The sequence below is a fragment of the Lonchura striata genome, chromosome 8 (genome assembly GCF_046129695.1).
Source record: "Lonchura striata isolate bLonStr1 chromosome 8, bLonStr1.mat, whole genome shotgun sequence".
Classification (NCBI taxonomy): domain Eukaryota; kingdom Metazoa; phylum Chordata; class Aves; order Passeriformes; family Estrildidae; genus Lonchura; species Lonchura striata.
The window spans coordinates 6,940,155-6,961,470 of record NC_134610.1 but is presented as its reverse complement, the minus strand read 5'-3'; the positions used below and the strand labels follow the sequence as shown (position 1 = coordinate 6,961,470).

At 41.8% G+C, this 21,316-nt stretch overlaps 2 protein-coding genes across 6 annotated transcripts in view; one reads left to right on the top strand and one right to left on the bottom strand.

The window, feature by feature from the left end:
• Positions 1 to 7,248, top strand: part of MGAT5 (alpha-1,6-mannosylglycoprotein 6-beta-N-acetylglucosaminyltransferase) — a 111,062-nt gene extending 103,814 nt beyond the window's left edge. For all 4 annotated transcript variants that reach the window (XM_021548729.3, XM_021548731.3, XM_021548730.3 and 1 more), the window contains exon 17: positions 150 to 7,248. In XM_021548729.3, the coding sequence (XP_021404404.1) occupies positions 150 to 348 (199 nt within the window). In that variant the 3' untranslated portion in view covers positions 349 to 7,248. The remainder of the gene's footprint in view (positions 1 to 149) is intronic.
• Positions 7,249 to 13,042: 5,794 nt separating this feature from the next.
• Positions 13,043 to 21,316, bottom strand: part of TMEM163 (transmembrane protein 163) — an 85,231-nt gene continuing 76,957 nt past the window's right edge. For both annotated transcript variants that reach the window (XM_021548733.3, XM_021548735.2), the window contains 3 exons: positions 18,419 to 18,530; positions 15,085 to 15,226; positions 13,043 to 14,198 (listed from right to left, as the gene is read on the bottom strand). In XM_021548733.3, the coding sequence (XP_021404408.1) occupies positions 14,138 to 14,198; positions 15,085 to 15,226; positions 18,419 to 18,530 (315 nt within the window). In that variant the 3' untranslated portion in view covers positions 13,043 to 14,137. The remainder of the gene's footprint in view (positions 14,199 to 15,084; positions 15,227 to 18,418; positions 18,531 to 21,316) is intronic.

Here is a 21,316-nt window from a genome sequence, read left to right as displayed (position 1 = left end):
GAAGTCATGTTCTGGAAAGCTGCATTTGTAAATGCACTCGGTTTAGCATCTAGTAGAGCAGGGTTTGTTATTTTTAGTGAGGAAGGTTGAAAACTGTACCAAACTCTCATGAACCAGGTGTGATACAGATCACATGCTTTGCTTTTTAGGCATAATATCGAATGTCTCACCATGGAGTCTGCAAATGATATCCTGGTCCCCTCTTTTGATGGAAGGAGGAAGCACTGTGTTTTCCAAGGTGACCTGCTACTGTTCAGCTGTGCTGGCTCCCACCCTGCCCACAGAAGGATCTGCCCCTGCAGGGACTATATCAAGGGGCAGGTTGCACTCTGCAAGGACTGCCTATAGCAGCAGCAGGGCTGCTCCCAGCTGGGGACAACCAGAGTCCTTTGGAGAGGAGTTCCTAAGTACTTCCTGCACTTTGGTCCAGGTTTGCCGCTGCAGGCAGAGCTATCATTGCTGGGCAGAATTATCTACTAAGAGAGGAGGGATTCATAATAAACAGCTATAACTGATCTTTTCTTCCTGTAAGGACATTTGCAGCATCACTCTTCAGATTCCTTCAGCGGTTTGCAAAGAGAAATGAGTCTCGTGTTCGACAGTAATTTGAAGATGACTGCACAGAATAGTTTGTAGAAAATTTCCAGACCCATCAAACTTCTGGTTTTGCTGTTTGGGTGAAGTGTTTTCTATTTTTTTAAATGAGTTATGACATCCCCCATCATGGTTAGCTAAAGGATCTCAACTTCATTCCAATAGAAAACTGAAAAAAGTGTGCTTGAGGGAGCGGATGCTGGGGAAGGAGGACTAACATTTTATTCACTGGTTTGGGTACAGCTTTGGCTTGAATGGCTATAAAGTGGTTTACTTCACAAGAACTTGGAATAATGAGAGAGCTCTGTACCCTGCTGTTGGGTTATTTGGGCCCAGATTTGTTGTTTCGGTTTTTTTCCTTTTTTAAAAATTAAATATTTGTATACAACAAGGTATTGTCTGCATCACAGCTGCTGCACCAGAGCAGCCTAAGCAGAGTGTCACAAATGAGCAAATAGGCAGTTGCCAGCATGTGACACATCTTGGTGACTGCACAGCTCACTGGGGTTGTGGCATTCTTCAGTGTGGAAAAGCTACAAAAACACACAACCATTTTTGGAATGGACTCATCACAGTTTACTGGTCCCATTTAGAGAGTAATCCTTGGAATTTGCCCACGCTTCTGTTGTAGTCTGTCTACTAGAAATACTGTGTGAAGCAAAAAGTATTCAGCATCATTGGAGCAATATTATTGTTAGAGCCTCAGTTTGCTATGGCTTCCAGTAGTTAAGTGTTGCTGAATGACATAGAAAGGTTAAACTAAGCTAACTATAATTATTGTATGGTAGAAATGTAAAATGTCTTCACAACTAGTTAGGTTTTTAACGAGAAATTTTTTTCTGGAGTTCAAGTAAGAGGAGACAAAGAACTGAAAAGAAAAGAATTAATCAGTCCTCTTGGGTTCTTTGATTGTTTTTCTGGTTTTAGGGCTCTGCATGTTCCTTGTTTCTTCTTCCCTTTTGATCAGGCATACCAATTACAAATTTAGAAGAAAACAATTCAAGAGTTCAGAATTTAAATCGAAGTTGGGTTTGGAGTTTTTTTGGTGGTGGTTTTTTTTGAGAGAGAAGCAAGTTAACTCCTCTAAACTACCTTCTTTTTACAGAGGTAATTTTTGTTATTTTCAGCAGAAGGGGACATGCTTGACAGCATAATTTGTCAGGAAGTTACATGTTAAGATTAGTAAGAAACAAATCTGCAGTCAGCATCTGTAGGTCTTTCTGAGACATATCTTGGTTCGGATTTTTCTGGTAAGCAGTGTTCATTATCTGTGTGGGAATATTGATGGATGTGGTGACCTACCAAAGACCAGGCAAGGGAGATGCTATTGCACTGTGGATAAATCCTCCAGAACTGTCTACATTTTAAATTCCAGTTTAAAAGCAGTGAATGAGCCTTTTCAAGCATTTGGTTTCCTGCCTCAACACTCCTGACAGTGTTACCCTGTACACTCCATAACATTGCTCTGCACAACACAGGAGGTTGTTGAGTATCCAAAAAGGGTCTGTGGGAGCTGTTGAGCAGCAGGGTCAGCAGGATCTGGGTTTGAGGATGTAAAAATCTGCTGTATTTTAGATTAATTTTCCAGAAACAGAACAGCTGGGTTCTCTAATGGGAGGCAATTTTTTTCTATGAAAAGAAAACAAACACAAACCTGTATGAAAATCCCTCCTGCTGCCATAGCTCAGCACTTGCTTCAGTCAGCACAAATGTAGTTTGCCATAGTTTCACTGCCCTGGAAAAGCTGGGGGAGGACAATTGGAAATGGGTCTGAGCAGGCACAACAATTCTCTCTGTATTTATATAAAATATCCCCTGCATACCTGTGCATATTTGTGCAACTAGAAAATCCTGCCTATCACAATGTATGACTTTCCACCTGGTGCTGAAAGTAAAGGCAACAGCAGGACTTGTCTTCAGTAGTTCAGCCTGATGTTCCTCAGGCAGGAATTGATTTCAGACTGGGATATCACAGAATTATGTTGGAAACAAAGATTTGTGCTCGTGCACTTAAAGGATGCAAAACGTGGGTTTTGCTGTAGTGTAATTCTCTGCTGTAAATACATGTTTGCTTGGTTCCCCCTGCTGTAAGGCCCACATGGCAATACATACTGCATTTGATTTTGCCTCTAAACCTTTAAAGATGGGAAGGGTTTGGTATTTGTTATTATAACATTTTCTGGTCTAGTGCTTTGCTCAATGCTAAGTTTGCCTTTACCACAGCAGGGAGAGTTTATTATAAGCTCTGTTTTTTCATGCTGTAGCACTCTTTGTAGTCTGCTGAACTGAATTATACATTCTGGCAAAAATGCAACAGCAGCACCGATGCCGCTTGCACTTCAGCCAGGGAGAGAACATCCAAATTTGCTTCAGTCAGTGGTCTCTGATCCTATTTCCACTGAAACCTATGGAGAAGACTCACTAATCTTGAAGAATAACAAATCAATACCTACATCTTCAGTCTATATTCCTGTAAAAGGAGACTGTCATGACAACTGTAAGTGCACAGACTCTGCAGGCATTGCTCACTGAGCTCCACACACGCTCCCCGTGAGCAATTAGTGAATCCTCCTGCAGATAAACACTCAGGCAATTCCATGTGGGACTAGGGAAAAGTTGGAGTTATTGACTGAAACCTGTTTTAGATATCCACATTTCAGGCTAGGGGGCAACTTTCTGTCTGAGTTCCGTAACTATCTTCTTTCCTAATTGAAGAATAGAGGTGTGTAGTCCAGTTCTTGCACTCAAGCAAGGACATCAGAGAGGGGACTGTGCTGCTCTTTTCAGTCTGACAGTAGAGCTTGCAGCTTCCTTTGCTCAGAAGTCAGGTTTTTGCATGACTGCATTTGAATATATTGATCTGCGATTGATGGGAAAAAAAATGTCAAAAGTTGAATACAAAACCATTTTACAAGCTTTTAAACATATCTCTCATATCAAGACATTCTTTGTTTTAAAATTTTGTATTTTTGTATGTGACCTAGTTTTTTTCAAAAATCTTGTTCCTACAGGATTAGAAAACTTGAGAGAAGCATTTACATATTTATTAAAATTAACATAAAAGGCTTGCCTTTGAAAGGTAAAGTTGGTAAATACACACTGTTTAAAAATGCCAATAAAAACCTCATTTATTTCATATATGCAAGTTGATTTGCACATGTATAAATAGAGTTGCTTTTTGCATTTTTTGCTTAGTTTCTATGTTTCTTTTTGTAATTTATAGTTGCAGCAGTGTGTTTGCTTGTTCATATCAGATTATGTTTCTACAAGTATTTAATGTTTATGTGCCTTTTTTTACTTTCTTTGGGGTTTGGATGTATGTTTGGATTATGGATACTGTCTGAACAAGTATAATGGAACACTAATTCCAGGTAAATTGTGCTGATGACTCTACAACTTAGTGTTGTGAATTTTGAATGTTTTTAAGTAGTGGAGAAATCTGTTCTAAAACCAGATAAGACTTAATAAGATAAAAGATACTATAACTTTTAATAATTCCTGCAAAACATTGCTTCTGCAAGCAGAATGCAATGTACTGAGAATCTGTGATTTGGCATGAGAGCTCCTGCTGGGACAGGATGTCTGTTCACTGACCAGGGAGCAAAGGAAAGCCATGAACATTCCCCAGGGAGACAATGATAACAGAAGACCTCCAGGAACAGCCAGAGCTGATTTGATGGGCAGGAAAATTGAAGATCCACATTGAGGTTTGGGAGGTGTGGGTTTTTCAGATAAAGATGTCTCTGCATGGATGCACACAGGGCAGTTCCTGGTGCTTCCAGAGCACACAGGCCTTTCAGCACAGCTGGACTGGCAGCTCTCAGTGTGCAGGGACTGGTCAGCTTATTGCAGATGGATTTCCTTTTTTATGCTACTACTTTTCTGCAATGGTGTTTTGCAAAGGCAGCTGCTGATCAGATTTCAGTTGGGATGGGGTTGTAGCCAGAGCCAGGACTCTGCACCTTCCAGCTTCACTCTGCTCCCAGCTGCTTTGTGTCAGCTTTTGCACCTTGCTGGTTATCAAGAATTCAGGCTCACTGAAAATTTCTCTTGATATCATCAGCTCCAAATCAGGCTGTCATGTTGTGTCACTGCCCTTTAAAATCCTAGGCAGCCTCCTTCATTTGTTCTTAATATAAAAGACATTCCCTCCCCTCTCAGAGTGCATGGCCCATCTGAATTGCAAAGTGATTTCTGAGTTTGCAGCACTGTTCATATAAACAAAACCCAAATTGCTTTCTCAGGTATGTCTTTTGCTCAGAGTTCATTTCAGGACCAGATTTTGCTAGTAAAATAAATAAACTGGGATGAGTCGGGCTGGATATAATCTCATCCAAGCCTCATTAACTTCATGACTCCCCCTGCCTTCAGTGATAGCACAACTCCTCCATTAATGTTTCTTAAAATTAAAGAATCAGCCCTCCCTTTTTAATAAGTGTAAAGCACTGTACCTTAAATGATAAAGACCAAACACTTCCAGGGCATGTTATTCACATATCAGCAACCAGTTTTTCTTGCTCACAAGATCAGCTCTAAGTTGATGTTATTGATTAATTATTAAGGTATCAGTTGAAAACGTGGTTAAATTGCTGTTCAGTCAACAGTTGGGAGTTTGAGGAATGGCATTTTTCATTGTTCATTTTTAGAGAGACCAAGAGTTACCAGTTTCTGATTTCCCAGTCTTTTTTTCAGGGGTGCTAACCTTTGGCATGGCTGTTTCCTTGTGATGTTTGTCCTGCAGCTGCTATGCCTTCAACTTCTCACTTGTGATCTCTTTCCATCTCCTTTGGCCCCATTGTTGTAGGGATTGCTGTAAACTCAAGGAGAATAATGCACTGACAGATGTGTTTTCATTGGAGCTGAAATGGCCAGGAATATAGAGGATTTTATTGAGATCTGCTTTAATAATATTGCTGTAAATATAACTTCAAAACACACTGTTTTATGGGCAGTGACTTAAATCTCATCCACACATTTTCAAGTGGTTATGTAGGGTTTTTTTTAAATTAGTTTGTAACTTCCAAATGTAATTATATTTAAATGGAATGTGTAAACAGCAACTCCATGTATCCAGTGTAAAATGTTTACTGTAGGAATGTGTTGAAAATACCAGAGGCTAGACCCCAGAATGCCTCAGCTGTGAGGCATCATTTTTTATTCCTTCTTCCAGGAAAAGTAACAAAGTACAACCATTGCTGATGTGCCTTGCAAACTGGGACCTGTTCATTTTTAACAGTGTCATCCTTTGCATATTCATGTAATTAGAACACACAAAAGTGTGTTTTAATTCAGGAGACCTCTCTCAAGAGCACTAAGCCACTTGCTTATTAAATGAGCAAATAAAACCAGGTCCTAAAGTTTTTATAAAATTAGTAATAACTTCACCCTCAACACACAGAAACTGCTTTAAAAAATTAGTTGTGCTCAAGTGATTGAAACCCTTCTCTCTGCTGGGCAGTTCAGTGCAGGTGCAATTCACTTAAGTGAGTTGTGCATGGGACCAGAATTTGTCACCTCCTGTAAGGGCTCACAGAACTGAAGCATTGAGGACCCTGCTGTCCCCAGAGCCACCAAAGCATGTGGCTGCTTTTGGTGCACGAAAACCCATCTGTATTGTCACTGCAAATGCCAGCCCTGGGTCCTGCAGGAGCCACCAAATCTTGGCTTTAAGGAGAGCATGTAAATAACGCCTGGCATTCCTGGAGCCATCCGGGCACCGAGTGCATGCAACACCACCTGGCTCAGGCTCCAGCAGCTGCAAAGTAGTTTGAAATATCAAATAGGCACACGATAAATCAAGTTCAATTGCTGTCTGAAGGCAGTTCATTTTAATGGTGTAATACCCAGAACTAATTTCTGTTCATTATCAGGTCTGTTGCAATGCAGTGACAGTGAAAAGTATTTTTTAAGGCGTCGTGGGTTTGATTTGGTTTTTGTAAGGAATGCAGGAGAGGAGGAGGAAATGGCAGTTTTTACTAAAGGAAAAAAGAGAGGAAATTTTGTGAGAAAGCTACCCTGAAGATTCTAAGAGAGCCAAAAGAAAAATATCAGGGAATATTTACAAAGCTAATTTGGGCTTGGTGACTTTGATCCCCGTGAGCTTGCTGAGCTGACCACTGCAGGGAGATTCTCCAGAGTGCTGTTTGAGGCAGTTCTTTGGGTTCTAGTCTGCATCATTCTCTGGAGGAATCTCCCTCTTCATGGGTGAAGAGGATCAGAGTCTGAATAAGCCCAGTAGCAATGTAAATTGGGGAAAAAACCCAACTGAATTCACTAAAAGTAAATTAATGCTTTTTGCAAACAATAATGTGGAGTCAATGAGGGGTTTTAAATGGACACAAGAACTTCAGGATCAGGCTGGTACTACGGGGTGTTTGGTTTGAATTCTCCCCTGATAGGTTAATCCTTTGTTTTATTTCAATGGTTGTGTTCCACTATATTACGTTCAAGCAGTTGGATTCAAACAGATACTGGTTCAGAAACTGCCAAGTTCCTGGGGTTCATTAGGATGGGATTTTTTTTAATTTTTTTTTTTTTTTTAGAACAATAAATGTCTGTAATGGCATAGAAAAATGCTTTGTTTTCACTGTTGTAGAAAAAAAAAAGCTAGGAAGAATTTATTTTTCAATAAACTTTTTTCTTGTGTGATTTGGATTTATGATTGCTTTGTGCTTAAATGGGAATGCCTTTTATCCCAAACTGCATTTCTGTGGCTTCTTCCCACTCTGCAGCTGGGTGTTTCTGTTGCTGCCCCACCTCTGCACAGGTAAGTCCCACACCATAGCCAGCAGAACATCAGGTGAGTAATGAACTGTTTGCTTTGTTTTGTTTTAAACCTGGGTTGGATAATGGGTTACATCAAGTCTCCTTTCAGGAGGCAGTTTTGTCACAGCAGTAGTTAGGAATTACTGCTTTCCTATAAATGTACAGCACACTCAGTTACAGCACACTGTAAATTTGGGAGAAAGGGAAAGTGAGACTGGAATTGCAGTGGCTCTCAGGCCTGCAACACCTACTGGCACAATGCACTGTGGAGTTGAAAGATGGAGCTACACTGTGGTAAAACAGCAGCTTTCCAGAGTGTTCTCCTGCAGGATCCAATTTAACATGCAGAGCCCTGGGGAGCTTATGAAATATTTGCATGAGGAACAAGGGCTCAGGCGTGAAGATTTGGCCCACATGGGATTGGGGTGTGCAGTCAGTGCACTCGAGAGCTGCCACATGAAATCACCTTGGCAGCTCTGAACAAATACAAATGTCCAGAGTGAAACTTCTCCAGGGGAGCTGTCAGGGTGTTTCAGTGGCACCCATCCTGCTGACAAGCCTTTTCTGCCCACCTCGGGTTTTTTTAGCCCAGCCAAGAGTGAGGGAAGGGCTCTCTGTTGTCAGCTGCTGGGAATATGAGGAGGTTTTGGTGGAGGCATCCAAGAGTAATAGAGCAATTAATGCAGGAGCAGGATGCAGTGGAAAAAATAATAGTAAAATTTAAAAGACAGCTCTTTATCTGTTAAAAAAATGTCCATTTGTAACACAGTTGCTATGTATTTAAAAAAAACCAACACAACTACACTGGAGAGAAGCAACAACTAGTTTTGTTTTTTGGGGTTTTTTTGGGGTTTTTTCCAGCATTACCTTCTTCTAAGTTTGTTGAGATTTTGTTTTTTGTTTTTAATGTGGCCACACATAACTGAGTACTGTAGAATCAGAAGAGTACAGGAGTCAGTAACTATCAGCTTGAGATGCCTTGTATTGCCCCTCTCCCAATTAATGACACACCCCTGCTAAGCAAGAGTATAAATGAAGATGCCAAACAGATTCCTGCAGGCTGGCAGAGGTTTGTGCAGTGGGTTTGGATATCCACTTGGCCAGTCTCTTCACTGGGGAGTTCTGTGCATTGTGGTTGCAGAGGGTGGTTTTTCCACTGTGCAGTGCTGCTGCAAGAGCCTTTATGGCTGTTTCAGTGAGGAAAAGCATGTGAATATCCTTCACCACTTGCCCCTTTTTATGGTCCTTGGCATACTTCCCCTTGAACTAAATTGGGTGAAAATGTTGTTGGTTCTGTGTTGCTATTCAACATACAACAATTTCCAAATGTTTCCTACCATCAAAATGAATTAGTGGAGGACACTGCTCATTCAAGCTCTTGTTCTGGTTATTTTTGGAAATGTTTTCCTTCCTGTTTCATTCTCTTAATTGTTGTTCAGCTTTGACATCTAAAAAGCTGAAGAGACATCTGTAAAATGGTGAGCAGCTAGAGTTAGATGTGGGCTGTGTTGCAGTCACATAATGGAAAAAAAATATCTGAAAATTGGAACTTGGAATAAAAAATACACCATGCAGCTGTATTGGAAAGCTCCTTTGGGGGAGCTTAAATACTGGATACTTCAACTCTCACATGCTTAGACTGGGTTTAGTCAAACTCCAGCTGGTAGAGAGTCCACAGATGGAAACGTTTTGCTGGGACTTTGTGCTTCTCTCAAAACACTTCCCCTCAGCGTGCAAGAGCTGGAGCACCCACTTTGCTGCCTCACACTCCTCTGTATTTGTGTTCATGCTTGTCAGGATTTGTTATTTTATTTTATTGGCAGTGGAGATTGCATTTAGCTGAAATCTAGGTGGTAAATCTTTGTAGCAAAAAAACCTGGGGACAGTTTGCAGAGAACAGACTCCAGCTGTTCGGTCTCAATGCGTGTCCTGCTTTGCTGGGAGCCTTGGCTCAGGGGTCCTTGCTCCTGCAGGACCTCAGGGAAGCACTGCCTGGCTGAAGACATCTGCTTCCTGCACCTTTGTGAGGAGAGACACATCAAAGCAAACCAGTGCTGCACAAAAATGCTGAAAGAATAACAATTTCAAAGAAAATGTTCTGAGGTGAGAGCCTTTGGTGGCTCAGGAGGTAAGAGCTGGTGCTTCCATTTAAGTACAGGGGATGGTGGAATGGGAAGCTGCCAAATCCCTAGAGACCCTTCCTGGCTTTAATTTCCTCACCTCCATAGGAGGGTGTAGCTGGTGTGATCAGCCTGAGCTCTGCTTGGGTTCTGCCCAATGGATCTGCCCAGTAAGAGGAGTTTGGTGTTGTCACTTGGTCTGTTTGAGAGGAGCCTCCACTCCTTGCTCTGTGGTGAGGTGAGAGGTGACAATAATCCTGCAGCCTGTGTCTGCATGAGATGAGTTCAGAAGGCTGCTGGGATTGGTGCCAGCAGTGGGAGCTGACAAAATGGGACATTTCCCAGTTACTTGCCAAACTAACTTGGGAGAAAATGTACTTTGGGTCTGCCTGCAGCTGAGTGGTGGTGCTGGTGTCAGCCCCTGCAGGACCTGAACCTCAGGTCCCCTTCTCCTGCAGCTCCAGGTGAGTGGGCTGGAGGCTTGGGGGCAGCTGTGCCCACTATGGGGCAGCTGATCTCACTGAACAAGGAAAAAGCAGGAACTGTTCAGTGCTATCTCCAATACCAATCCCCTGGCTGAAAGGAAAACTGCAGCTCCCATTCTCGGGGGAACAGGAGAGGGAAGCATCCCTGGCTGGTCTGTTGCTTGCATTAATTATGCTCTCACATTGCATAACCTGGCCTCACATGCCAGGCCACAGGAATGTGTTTTTGTGTGCTACTCCTGTGCAGCTCCTGGTCCTGGATAAACAGCCAGAGGCACAGGAATGGCTCTGTCACAGCTCCTCTCGGTGGCAGCACACCCAACACAGGCAGAGAGGTGAGAAATCACTGCCAGCACAGCAAAACTGTGTGAAGCATCTACACAAGTCTGTGAATTCCAGGGATAAACTCTGTTCAAGGAGCTTCCTTAAGCTCTTTATCTGACTGCCAAGGAAAAATGCCTTGTCAGGTTGGGAACAAACATTCTTGGTCTGCATGGTATTAAGGCTTAATAGACGGACTGGATGACCTTGGGCTGGATGACCTTTAAAGATCACTTCCACCCTAAACTATTCTATTAATCCTTGTCCCGTGGCATAGTATCTCCATGAGCTGGCCCACAAAAAAGAATGCCAGAAATGCCTTCACTTTTTCCCAAGCAGCTGGGATTGCATAAATGAACGTGGTATTAGCAGGGTGAGCACCTTCATGGTACATTCCCAGCTGCAGGCATACCTACAGCTGAATTTGCCCACATCTGAGGAGCTTCTTGTCTGGGATCTCTGCTTCAGGTACATTCCTGGAACATCATCAGGGAGTTTCTTTTGAGGCTCATTTTCCACCATGGTTAGCTGATGCTTATTTATGGTCTGCCTATTATAGCAAGAAGTAAAATGGAATAAATCAGCAGCAGATGTTATTCTGGTGATTTTTTAAAATGACAATCAAAATTTAAAAAAAATCTGACTTTTAGCTATAAGTGAACATTATAATTTCCTATGCCTACCTGGTGTGTGTGCATCATGGCTGGGGATTCAAGATAGCAGCTGGTGTAATCCTGACAGAGGTTTTGAGCTCCCTTCTCTGCTGAACAATATGGCCAGATTCAAAGCATCTGCTCAGTGTCACAGTCACTTTCAGGGATTAATTTGCAATTCTGAGCTTGGCCAGACTTTAACAAGTGTCAGTTTGCAGCCTCATTCTGGCCAGTGCTGTTCCTTGTGTGAGCACTGAGCTCCTTCCCCGTGCACAACAAAGAACCCTTGGCAGTGCTGAGGGCTGCTGTGATCACTAGGCAGGTTATTATGCTGGCCAGTGCCAAGGTTCAGGTGATTAGTCCGAGTGCTTTTGAGCTGTTGAAGCTTTTGAAACGTCCACCTTCCCTTAGCCTAGCTGGAAGCACACTTGCCATCTCATAGTTGGAAAAAATCAACTGGCACTGACATTTAATAAAGAAAACTCATATAGAAACTGTTCCCTCTGAGGGTGGCTGGCTCGAGCAGTGTCACAGGAGATGGATGAGCAGTTATTTTCTCTGTTATTGTCACATACCACACAGAGTATCCTTGATGCCAGCCGGCTTTATCACCATTTCTGAGATTCATATTTTCCTGGACTTTATTAAGTATCACAAGTATTTCTGTTATTTTCTTGCATTTACCTGCTAATACCAGCAATGCTTTGAAGCACCTGTGGTAATTGAAAACTCTCTGCAACTGCTTTAAATTAATCTGATAAGAGTATGATTAACTTGTTTAACCACTTTCCCTTTTCAGGTGTCTGTACTTAGAAACATCCTCAGAGCATTCCAGAGTTCCAGAAGTGTGAAACTTCATTAACTGAATGTTTAACCTTCCTGTGTGCAAGAGCAGCACATCTCTGCTCCTGTTTACACTCAGCATTCTAACAGAACTATTTAATGTTTCAGCTGGGTGCTGGTTTGAGTGTCCTGTATGCTTCCAGTGGTTTAGGACTTTGGTGTGGCAAAAGTTATATCAGGAGTTCAGCCACCAGCATGTCACTTCTCAGTTTTCTGCAGGAGTGGGCTACAAACAGGCTGCTAGACTGCATGGCCCTGGGGAGCAGCACTTCTGCAGTTCTCAAGTGTCATTCTCAAAATTAGCAGTGGGACTGAGTGGGAATAAAGCCCTCAGGGAGGTGAAAAAGGGTAAACAGTATCAAGAAAACTAATAAACCCATGAAATGTCTAATACTGCTAGGTTTGCATCCTGGCTCTGTGATTCTGAGGCTGAAAATGCCTAACACTGTTAATCAGTGAGGAAATACCAGCTCACAGCTCCCTTCATGGAACTGGTGCTGAGAGAAGAAACATAACGGGAAAAGCAAAAGTATAAGAACACATTAAGGTCTTGTGCAGGAAGACAGGGTCTTGGGGTGGCATTTGATATTTAAAAATCCACCTGTGCTGAGTACAGTGAGCAGTCCTACACTTTCCAGTCCTTCTGGAGTCCTTGCTGAATGCTCTTCTGAAGTAGCTCCTTTGTCACCTTACAGCTGAGTGACATCATCCTGTGGCAGCAAGGCACAAGCAGCATCAGCACTGATAGCACCACTTAGCATACAAATACTTATACAAACTTAATTCATCCAAAATACATGAAACAAACTATAGCAGCAGGGCAAATTTCATTTTGCCATAAGGAATCCTGTATCAAGGCATGTTCTCTTTCCAATGCTGTCACTCTCATATGGGTACTGCCAGGTCAGGGAAACCACTGGGGGGTCTCTTCCAACACATATCAGTGGGAGTGGGCTTTTACTATACCTGGTCAAGTCCCAGATGATGGGAAATGCAGTTTTAACATCACACATGGGAAAACAATAGTGTCTCCACTGTACATCCCTCACTGATCAGTATAATTGTACATCCACTCTCATCCAGTCTCTTGTTATGTACTAGAAATGGGCATTTCTAGCTGCTCACCTACTTACCATGGCCTTATTTCAAACTCTACAGTGGTCTGTCCTATTTTTTATTCACCTGTGATAAATAGAAGCAATAATACTGATTCTCTGTTGTGAAAACAGGACCTGGAATACATCAAATAAAGAGAAAATGGTTATAGCCAGAGAATCCAGTTTAATAGGCCGCTATACAGGAAGACTTTGTTCTATCATACATTCTGGAAATAGTTTTCAAATGTTACTTACAGATACCGTATAAAATAGATACCAGTTTTATTGATTATACATCAAGATTCTTCGATCATTTAACCTGCTATTAAGTAATATATAAGATGTGTGGTGGAAAGTGAGCAACACTTTACAGGACAATCTAAATCTAATAAATAGATCTGTATCTCGCCACGAGATTGAGCTGCTGCTGTGCCGTTGTCAGACTACAGAGCAACCACAACGTCACACACGCTGGTACAGCTGCACATGGTAAAATGGGAGATGAAAATCCCATTCCTTGAGCAGCTCCTCTTCCCTGCATGACTATTTTGGTTTTGGTCTGTACAGTAATACTGTGTGTGCTTGTTTGGTCCATGCAAAGCTATGAACAGTGTCTCATTAGGAAAAATAGAATTGAAATTGAAGAGGTATCGTTTCAGTTAATTTGGGGTTAAAATGCAGTATCTCTCTGATCACAGAAAGGGCAGTACCTGCTCTTTCAGGGTGTCTATTTCAACAAGAGGGTGGAAGTAGTAGTACTTGAGTGTTTTAAGCAACACAGCTCCTGGTGTGTCCAGACTCTGTAAGATACTCTTAGTCGAAGAGGTTAGCAAGGATGTACTCCTCTTACAGCATGTGTTTGGGAAAATACAGGCCAGGGGGAAAAAAAATCCAAAACTCAAATGTGAAACTGGCACTTCTTTACCCACAGGCTTACCACACCATTGAGAACACTTTCACTCTGGAATATACAACATGGCAGCTGGTTCAAGCTGCAAACTGCATGTTATTGTCACAGGAATCAATAGCATACTGGAAATAAATAAGAAAAGAAAAAACCAAAACGCTGCTGTTTGGCTGAATCGCAAGCAGTGTGCACAATATGCCAAATTTACAGAGAGATTTCCCATTCAAACAAACTTCAACAGAAACAGACCACGGGGAAACAAACTGCATATTCAGGAAAATACCAGTGGCACCACTTGCCAAGACGTAGGATGCTGTGGTTTTACAGTCCTTGCAGGGAGAGGGCAGCAGCCTCACTCGAACATCTCATAGTGGCGTGTTTGCCTCACCCTGGGCACCATATCAATGAGCAGCCTGCAGGGAGAGAACAAAGGATCATGCACAGGACACCCCCAGAACTGAATATTTAAATATTTATGAATAAAAAAGAGCTCAGGTGGCGTAACAGCCTTTAGAGTTTTCCAGAACTGTTAGTTTTACAGTGGAAATTGTGATTATACCCACCTATTTAAGAGCGGTACTTCCCATTAAAATGTTAATTGAATTTTCCAAGTTGAAAAAAAAACAAAAGCCAAACCCACACAGCTTCCAGCTGAGAGCTGACTGCAGCCTGGCCAAGGGCTGCTTCTCAACTGGCATAATTCCAACTAAGATGCTCCATCTTCCACTTTCTCTTGTGGCATATAAGCCATAATGGATAAAGTCAAAAATTTGTGGCAGAAGTGCATGGCAGAGCTCTGTTTTGTTTTTTATTCTGTTTCTGGTGTGAATCAAGAAAGCATCTTAATATTCAAGAGAAACAGCATCTGAAACATGAGCAGGAACCTTCAGAAGTTGCCAAAGGTGGGGCTGGGATGGAAATCAATAGCAAGATCTCTCTTAAAAACTTGAGCACCTTTCCTTTAATCCAAAGGCAAAGCAGAGCTCAGAAATGTGCCATAAATGCAAGGAGGACTGATTTTATCCATAATTTGTAGTTATTTTGGAGATATTTTATTTCAAGTATACAAGAATCTAAAAGTATTCCAATTTCTTTTTAAGTCCTGGTTGCTTTCCAGCTGATGTGGAGGACACAGGCCTTTATAACCCTTTCCACACACTCTGCTCCAGCATTGTCTAATAAATTCCAGGGACTGATTTCCCTGGAATTACCTAAACTATTATAGGTGTGACCTCCTATGTCTCAGGGCCAGCTCATCTACTGGACACAGGGCCCTGCCTGCTCCCAGGAGATACTCACTTGATTCCATAGGCAGATATTGTAAGTCCAATTAACACTCCTATACTGCCATCCAGGTACCAGACAGAAGAATTGTGTTTAAACACTTCTGCACTAAGAAGGATGGAAAATCCCATTATTCCACCCACAAGAGAGTTGAAACCTAGAAGGGGAGAAAAGAAATAATTAAAGGATGAACACCAGGAGCTCATGGAAAGAAAATGGTTTTGCACAGTGACCTGTCAAAGGCCCTCTCTTGGAGTTTTTATCCCATTCCATATATTTATTTACATACTTGGCACCATTGCTTAGAGCTATAGACATTGCTGATGACATACAGGATAATCCTAGTAATATTTTCTATTTATGCTTTAGATAGACCACAGTAGCTTCTTATCTACTATTTACAATTCTAATGTACATCCTTTTAGATTCCTTTTTTTTTTTTAACTTGTTCTTTTTTTCTCCAATAGAAAAATTAATGCCCTTTTCCATTCAACTCCCGTTTGATTGATTATTGATTTGGGGTTTTATAAGTCATTCCTTGTGTTCTGTTTTTCAACTCCAAATTCTTTTTTTTGATTTTTTTCCACAATAACCCAAAAGTTACCCCTATTGTTTTACACACAAAAAAAAAAAGTCTGAGAATTCATTAATTTGGTAGATCCATACACTATTTAACCTCGATAACAAATGAAATATTAGACTTGAAATATTCTTTATTGCTTGGTGAATCAGCTCTAGCCAGCTGCTGTTTACAGGAGTTAGGCAGGTTTTTGCAATTCCCCATGACTGCCAACAATGATACACCTGACACTTTTCCTGAGCCTGTCCTTTGATCCACCCTTCTCACATCCAGTCTTTGTCTATTTACTCATTTATACTGCTAACACATGCTGAAATGGTGTATATTGTGTCTATAGATATAACAAATATAAAATATAAATTAATAATTAGAATTTTTAAACCAGTGTTACTTCCCCTGCTCCAGCTTAATACAGAATCCATCAGCACGATGGATTCACACAAAATAATAAAACATTTTCATGCCATTTTTGGCTGATGGTTCCAAATAATTTAAAAGCTACTTGCAAAGGAAATTGTTTTCCCTTCCTGACTCTCATTCAGGCAAACCTTTCTTTGCTGATGTGGCAGGAAATCATGTAATGGCTGCAGGTATTAATCCAGACACTGTTCTGAGTGTAAGGCCAGCAGAGGAAAAAACAGGTGGCTAAATCTGGATAGGAAACAGGTAACTAAAACCTGCAGGAAAGTTGGCTGACATCACTGACTGTCACAGAATTGTCCTCTGGGATGTCACAAAATTCAAGGCAGGAAATTACTATTTTTATTACCCAAAAGACCAAGAGCTTTTGCTATAAACAAACAGTACAACTGACATTTTGTCTCATTAGGATTCGTACATCTAGGATTTAAAGAGATATTGCTGTTAAGCCCTACTCTAAAACAAAATCATTCAAAAAAAATTAAAAGAGAATTTGCTGTTCTGAAAATAAGCCTATTTTTTAGGAAGAAAAATTCATGCTCCTTTTATTCAAAACAGTTTGTTGATCTGGAGCCAGGGATCACAGGAGGTAAATTAGCAGGAAACAGAAAACACTAAAAAAAGATATGCAAGGGACTGCTAAATCTGTCTCAGCTGCTGAATCACATTGTCTCTTCCTGATCGTTAATAAATCAAGTACATATGTAAATATACCCTGTGAAAGCAGATATTTAACCACACATGTTAAGATCAGCCTCCTACATTTTCTAAAGTAATTTTAAAGGGGAGAAGAGATATAAAAACCAGGTTGAGGTAATTGTATACTTTTTTCCCTAATTTTTTTAATCAAAGAATGAGCAGCTCAGAAGCAGTATCATTAGCATGAGGATGTAATTATGGGAAAAGAGATTTCTCTGTCATACAGGAGAACAATTCAGAGCTGGAGTTATTTTCAGTTAATATTTTGGCTGAATAAACTGCTTTGTTTCAAAACTAAGCTAAATTTTTTTAAAGGGAGGGTTCCTCATTTGCCTGCCTAGGCACAGCTCTGAAATGGCCAACGTGTCCCACTTCCACCCTGGCAGTGAAGGAAGTCAGACTCACTGGGCTGCAGTTCCCAGCATCCTTTCCAGAATCCTTTTTGCAGGTTGGAGCTATTTTTGTTTTAAAATGTCTAGAGTGGCAGAGCCCATTGGAAAGAGTAAGATCTCTGAGCTGGAAGTCTGTTGGGAGATAATCCCAAATGCAGGGAGGCAATATCTTAGTTGTAACCCCCTCACTGCTATTCTGATGCCTTTTTTGCTTCTTTCAGATTTAAAATATAAATTACTCATGAAGAATTTATATAAGTGGGATGATAGAGATACTCATAATACGTGCTATCACACATCATCCAGAAAAAAAATATGTTTAATTTGCTTAAATTAAAGCAAAATTTATGTATCTCTAGAGTAAACTGAAAATTGAATTTCCTTAAAGTGAAATCTGTAGCAAAGAGTAAAATAATTTAGGCAGCACAACCCATGAGTCATGAACCCCTACAGTGTCTGTTTACTGAGTATTTCAAACTTCCCTGGCAGATAAAACTGGGAGAGATCTGCAGGGAGCTGTGAAACTTCTGCAATCACTGTGGCCTCACCCATTTGAAGGGCAGATCCCTGGCATTTCTGAGGATTCAGGAGCTTGAGCCCTGTCAGTAAGAGGAATATCTGAACCTACTTTTAAAGCATGATTTCAAACCTCCCTTATCACCAGAAGCAGTCAGGTGCTGGGCTGATGCAGTGGTGGCAGTGAGGGGCTCCAAGGATGCCGTGGAGATCCACCCTGTGCCAAGCCCCAGCAGGGCCAGAGGAGTGCAGGGCAGGGCAGCTCACATCTGCCCTGCCCCAGCAGCTCTGCTCCCTGTGCTGACAAATGACACCAAAAGGATGCCCACCAGCACTGTGGGTGCTGCTGGTGATCCCTGCTCAAGGCAGGCAATTTTCTGCAGCAGACTTTGCTTCATTTGAGCTTTCCAGGCACCGGCAGGGAGGATGGAGGTGACTTAACCAAAGCTCTCTAAATTGGTGTCATATCCCCCTGCTGACTAATACACCTCTAATCCATTATCTGCTGTACCTCCAACTCTATTATTGCTTACTAGCCACACATTCACTGTTTGGCTTCCACCAGGCATTCCATTTCAGCGGAGCTTTCTGTGCTAGAGACCAGTAGTACCACAGCCTGTTCTAGGGTTTGGGTTTTCTCCCATTTCTCAGTGGCTGCCTTACTTCAATGCTCTCTCACAGCTGTCATCATGAAGGGGTCCCTGGAAGTCTCTAAAAGCAGCAGGATCAATGTCACACTCACCATCGGTTATCAGTGCTCTGCTTGTAAGGACCTTTCCCAGCATAAATTTGATTACTGCCAAGACTGTACAAAGGATCCCACTTAGAACAGAGACACTATACAGAAAATCATCCTGGGGGAAAAAAAAAAGAGATGTCAGACATTAGTATGTCTTCTGGTCATGTCCCACCTAATAAATGAAAATAGTACTGATTACTGTGCAATTATTTGTGCTACTGAGAAACACAACCTGAGATCAAGATTTCCTACCTTATGACTGCCTCAACAGCTGGTGCTGATTTTGCTTGTATTGTCACCTGCAATTGCTTTTGCAGCCATAATTAATGACAGCTCCAATCAACAAACTGTGAATTGACCCAGCCTCCTCAGAGTCAGGAGATTATATTTACCTGTTGGGCTGAGTGCAGACTGCCAGGTCATCCTGTGCCTAATGCCAGCAGTAATGAAGTCTCCACAGGCAGGAGGAAGGCTTGAAAATAGAATCCCACTTACCAGACCAATATCGATTCTTGGTGTAAGAAATAACTGTTTAATGTTGTTTCTGATTCTGGGCTTGCTTTGATTTTGTTTCATTTCCTTTTTCAAAAGTCTGGTTCAAACTACATCCATAAAACTTCTGATGCCGATGTGCAAAGTAAGGTTTAGCTTTTTCATAGAAAACAAATTTTTCATTGGACTTCCATTTCACAGAAGTATTCCCATTGCTTAATTTGCACGTGAAACATGAGTTCCCCAGGCTCCCTCAGGAGAGAGCTGTGTGTCAGTGCAGGGCAAAGAGTTAGTTATTACTGTTTAACACCATTCTCTAAAGGCCATCAGGAGGCCCCAGCCCTTCCTGCTGACAGGTTTGTGTTTGGTTGGGCAGGGAGGACACTGCTGGGTGCTGACATGCTGCAATAAGGTGCCTAAAGGGGGTCCCTGTGCCTTCTTCCCCCTGAGGTACCTCAGCCCATGGGCTGCAGAAAAACCCACAGCTCAGCCTGCCTGCCACCTAACCACAGAGCTTTGAGTTAGATTCATTTATTACTCTTGATAGAAGCTTTAATTCAAGCTGTTGCAACACCAATGCAAGTAAAGGACATAGCAAAAATTCTTTTTTAATTTGTATCTGCAGGTCTAAGTGGGCCAGTGCCACTGGGACCCTGTTCCAGATGAAAACACTCTGGTGAAAGTCCCCGTTGATACCAAACATTGTCATGATGATTCATCAGCAGCTCCATCCATTTTCATTATTTTAGCAGCAATTTGAAATCCAAAGAAATCAAAAAATGGGTTTGAAAGCTGCTTAGGAAGATACTGGGAATTAGAGTACTGGTATAATGTACTCATATCCCTAAATAAATAATTCAATTTTTTTTTTACAATTCTGTATGTCATATGATTTTGAAATTCTACTTCACTCACATCATGAGCTCATTCTCTCTAGACCTGGTACAATATTAACAATATTAAGACAAAATGTACTGAGGGAAAGAGAGTAAAATAGAAGCAAAGAGAACACTGAAGTCAAGTACTGGGTAAAGGTAGGATAAAAAGCATTCATAAAGTTATTTTAACAGAACAGCTGAAAAATATCCAGGCAATTTCCGAGTGCTAGGGAAGGACTAAGGAAATAGTGGCAATATTTGGTTGCTGTCAATCTAACAAGGAAATTTGAGAGCTCTCAGAAGGTCTGAAATGCCAACAAAGCTTCAAAAGTCTGGACAAGCTTTGCAAAAAACACTCAAACTTCGAGATCCTTGTCAAAACTATGCCTCTAATTTTGATATATCTTTCTCAAAAATGTGTGTTTTCAGTGCCCAAAGACTTCATTTTGATAGCTTAACAAGTTCTGATGTGTTAATCTAATCTCATCTAATATTTTACCAAATATTTAATATACAGGGTAAGTGTAAGGCTCCAGTTGCTGAACAGGCTTTTTTTATAGAGGATACATATTCAGGATAAAGAAACTGTTTTTAAGATTGACTTTTTTTTTTCTCCCCACTGAATCACATAAGACTATAGTGTCACAACAAAACTCATTTTGTTCTCGATACTAATCCAATAACCACTGATAAAGCAAAAGACCAAACAAATCGAAGCTCCTTTGTTATCACCGTGGATGCAAGAAAGGGAAGAAATTAAAAAACCCTGCTCTGAATGCAGACGCTTTCGGCTGTGCCAAACATCTTTTTGGAAGGCGATATTCCCAGTTTTACTCCTGAACAATTCCCAAAATCCCTAAAGAACCCCCAAGATCCCTAAAGCACACCCCAAATCTCCGAACCCAAAGCAGCAGCTCTGTGCCGCAGCTCCTCGCAGGAGCCACCGGGAGGCGGCAGATCCCGCACGAACCGAGCGCGGCTGCGAGCACCAAACCCAAGAGGGAAAAAAAGCCTTTCAAACTCTCTTTTTTCAGTACTTCTCTGCTCTTTTTGGGTGTCCAGCCGCCCCGGAGCTGGAAGAAGAAGAGTGAGGCTATTTGCTGCTGCCAAGAAGGTTTTGCGGGTGCACCAGCGCAGCCCAAAGCGGGGATGCTCAGCCGCACGGACAGCCGGGCTGCTCCCTGAGCAGGCGAGGGTGAAAGAGAAGAGAAACAGCTCACGACGTTACTTTGGCACTGTTTTGCTGCCAAGCAGCTGGAAGTGGTTTGGGACAGCAGGATTCAATGAATTAGCCGAGGGAGGGCTGCTGTGGGCTGGAGCAGAGGTGTGGGACACCTCTGTGACAAACGCGTGACAAACGCGCTGCGGGCACCGGAGAGTTAAACGCGTCACCCGGCGGCTGTGAAATGATTCCCATCAAACGAACTCGTCCTTCGGAGAGATGAAGGGAAGAAAAGCCGTAATGGAGATCTAAATTAATAAAATAAGCCGAGCCATCTGGCACCATCTCCCTCCGGATCTTCCCGCAGCC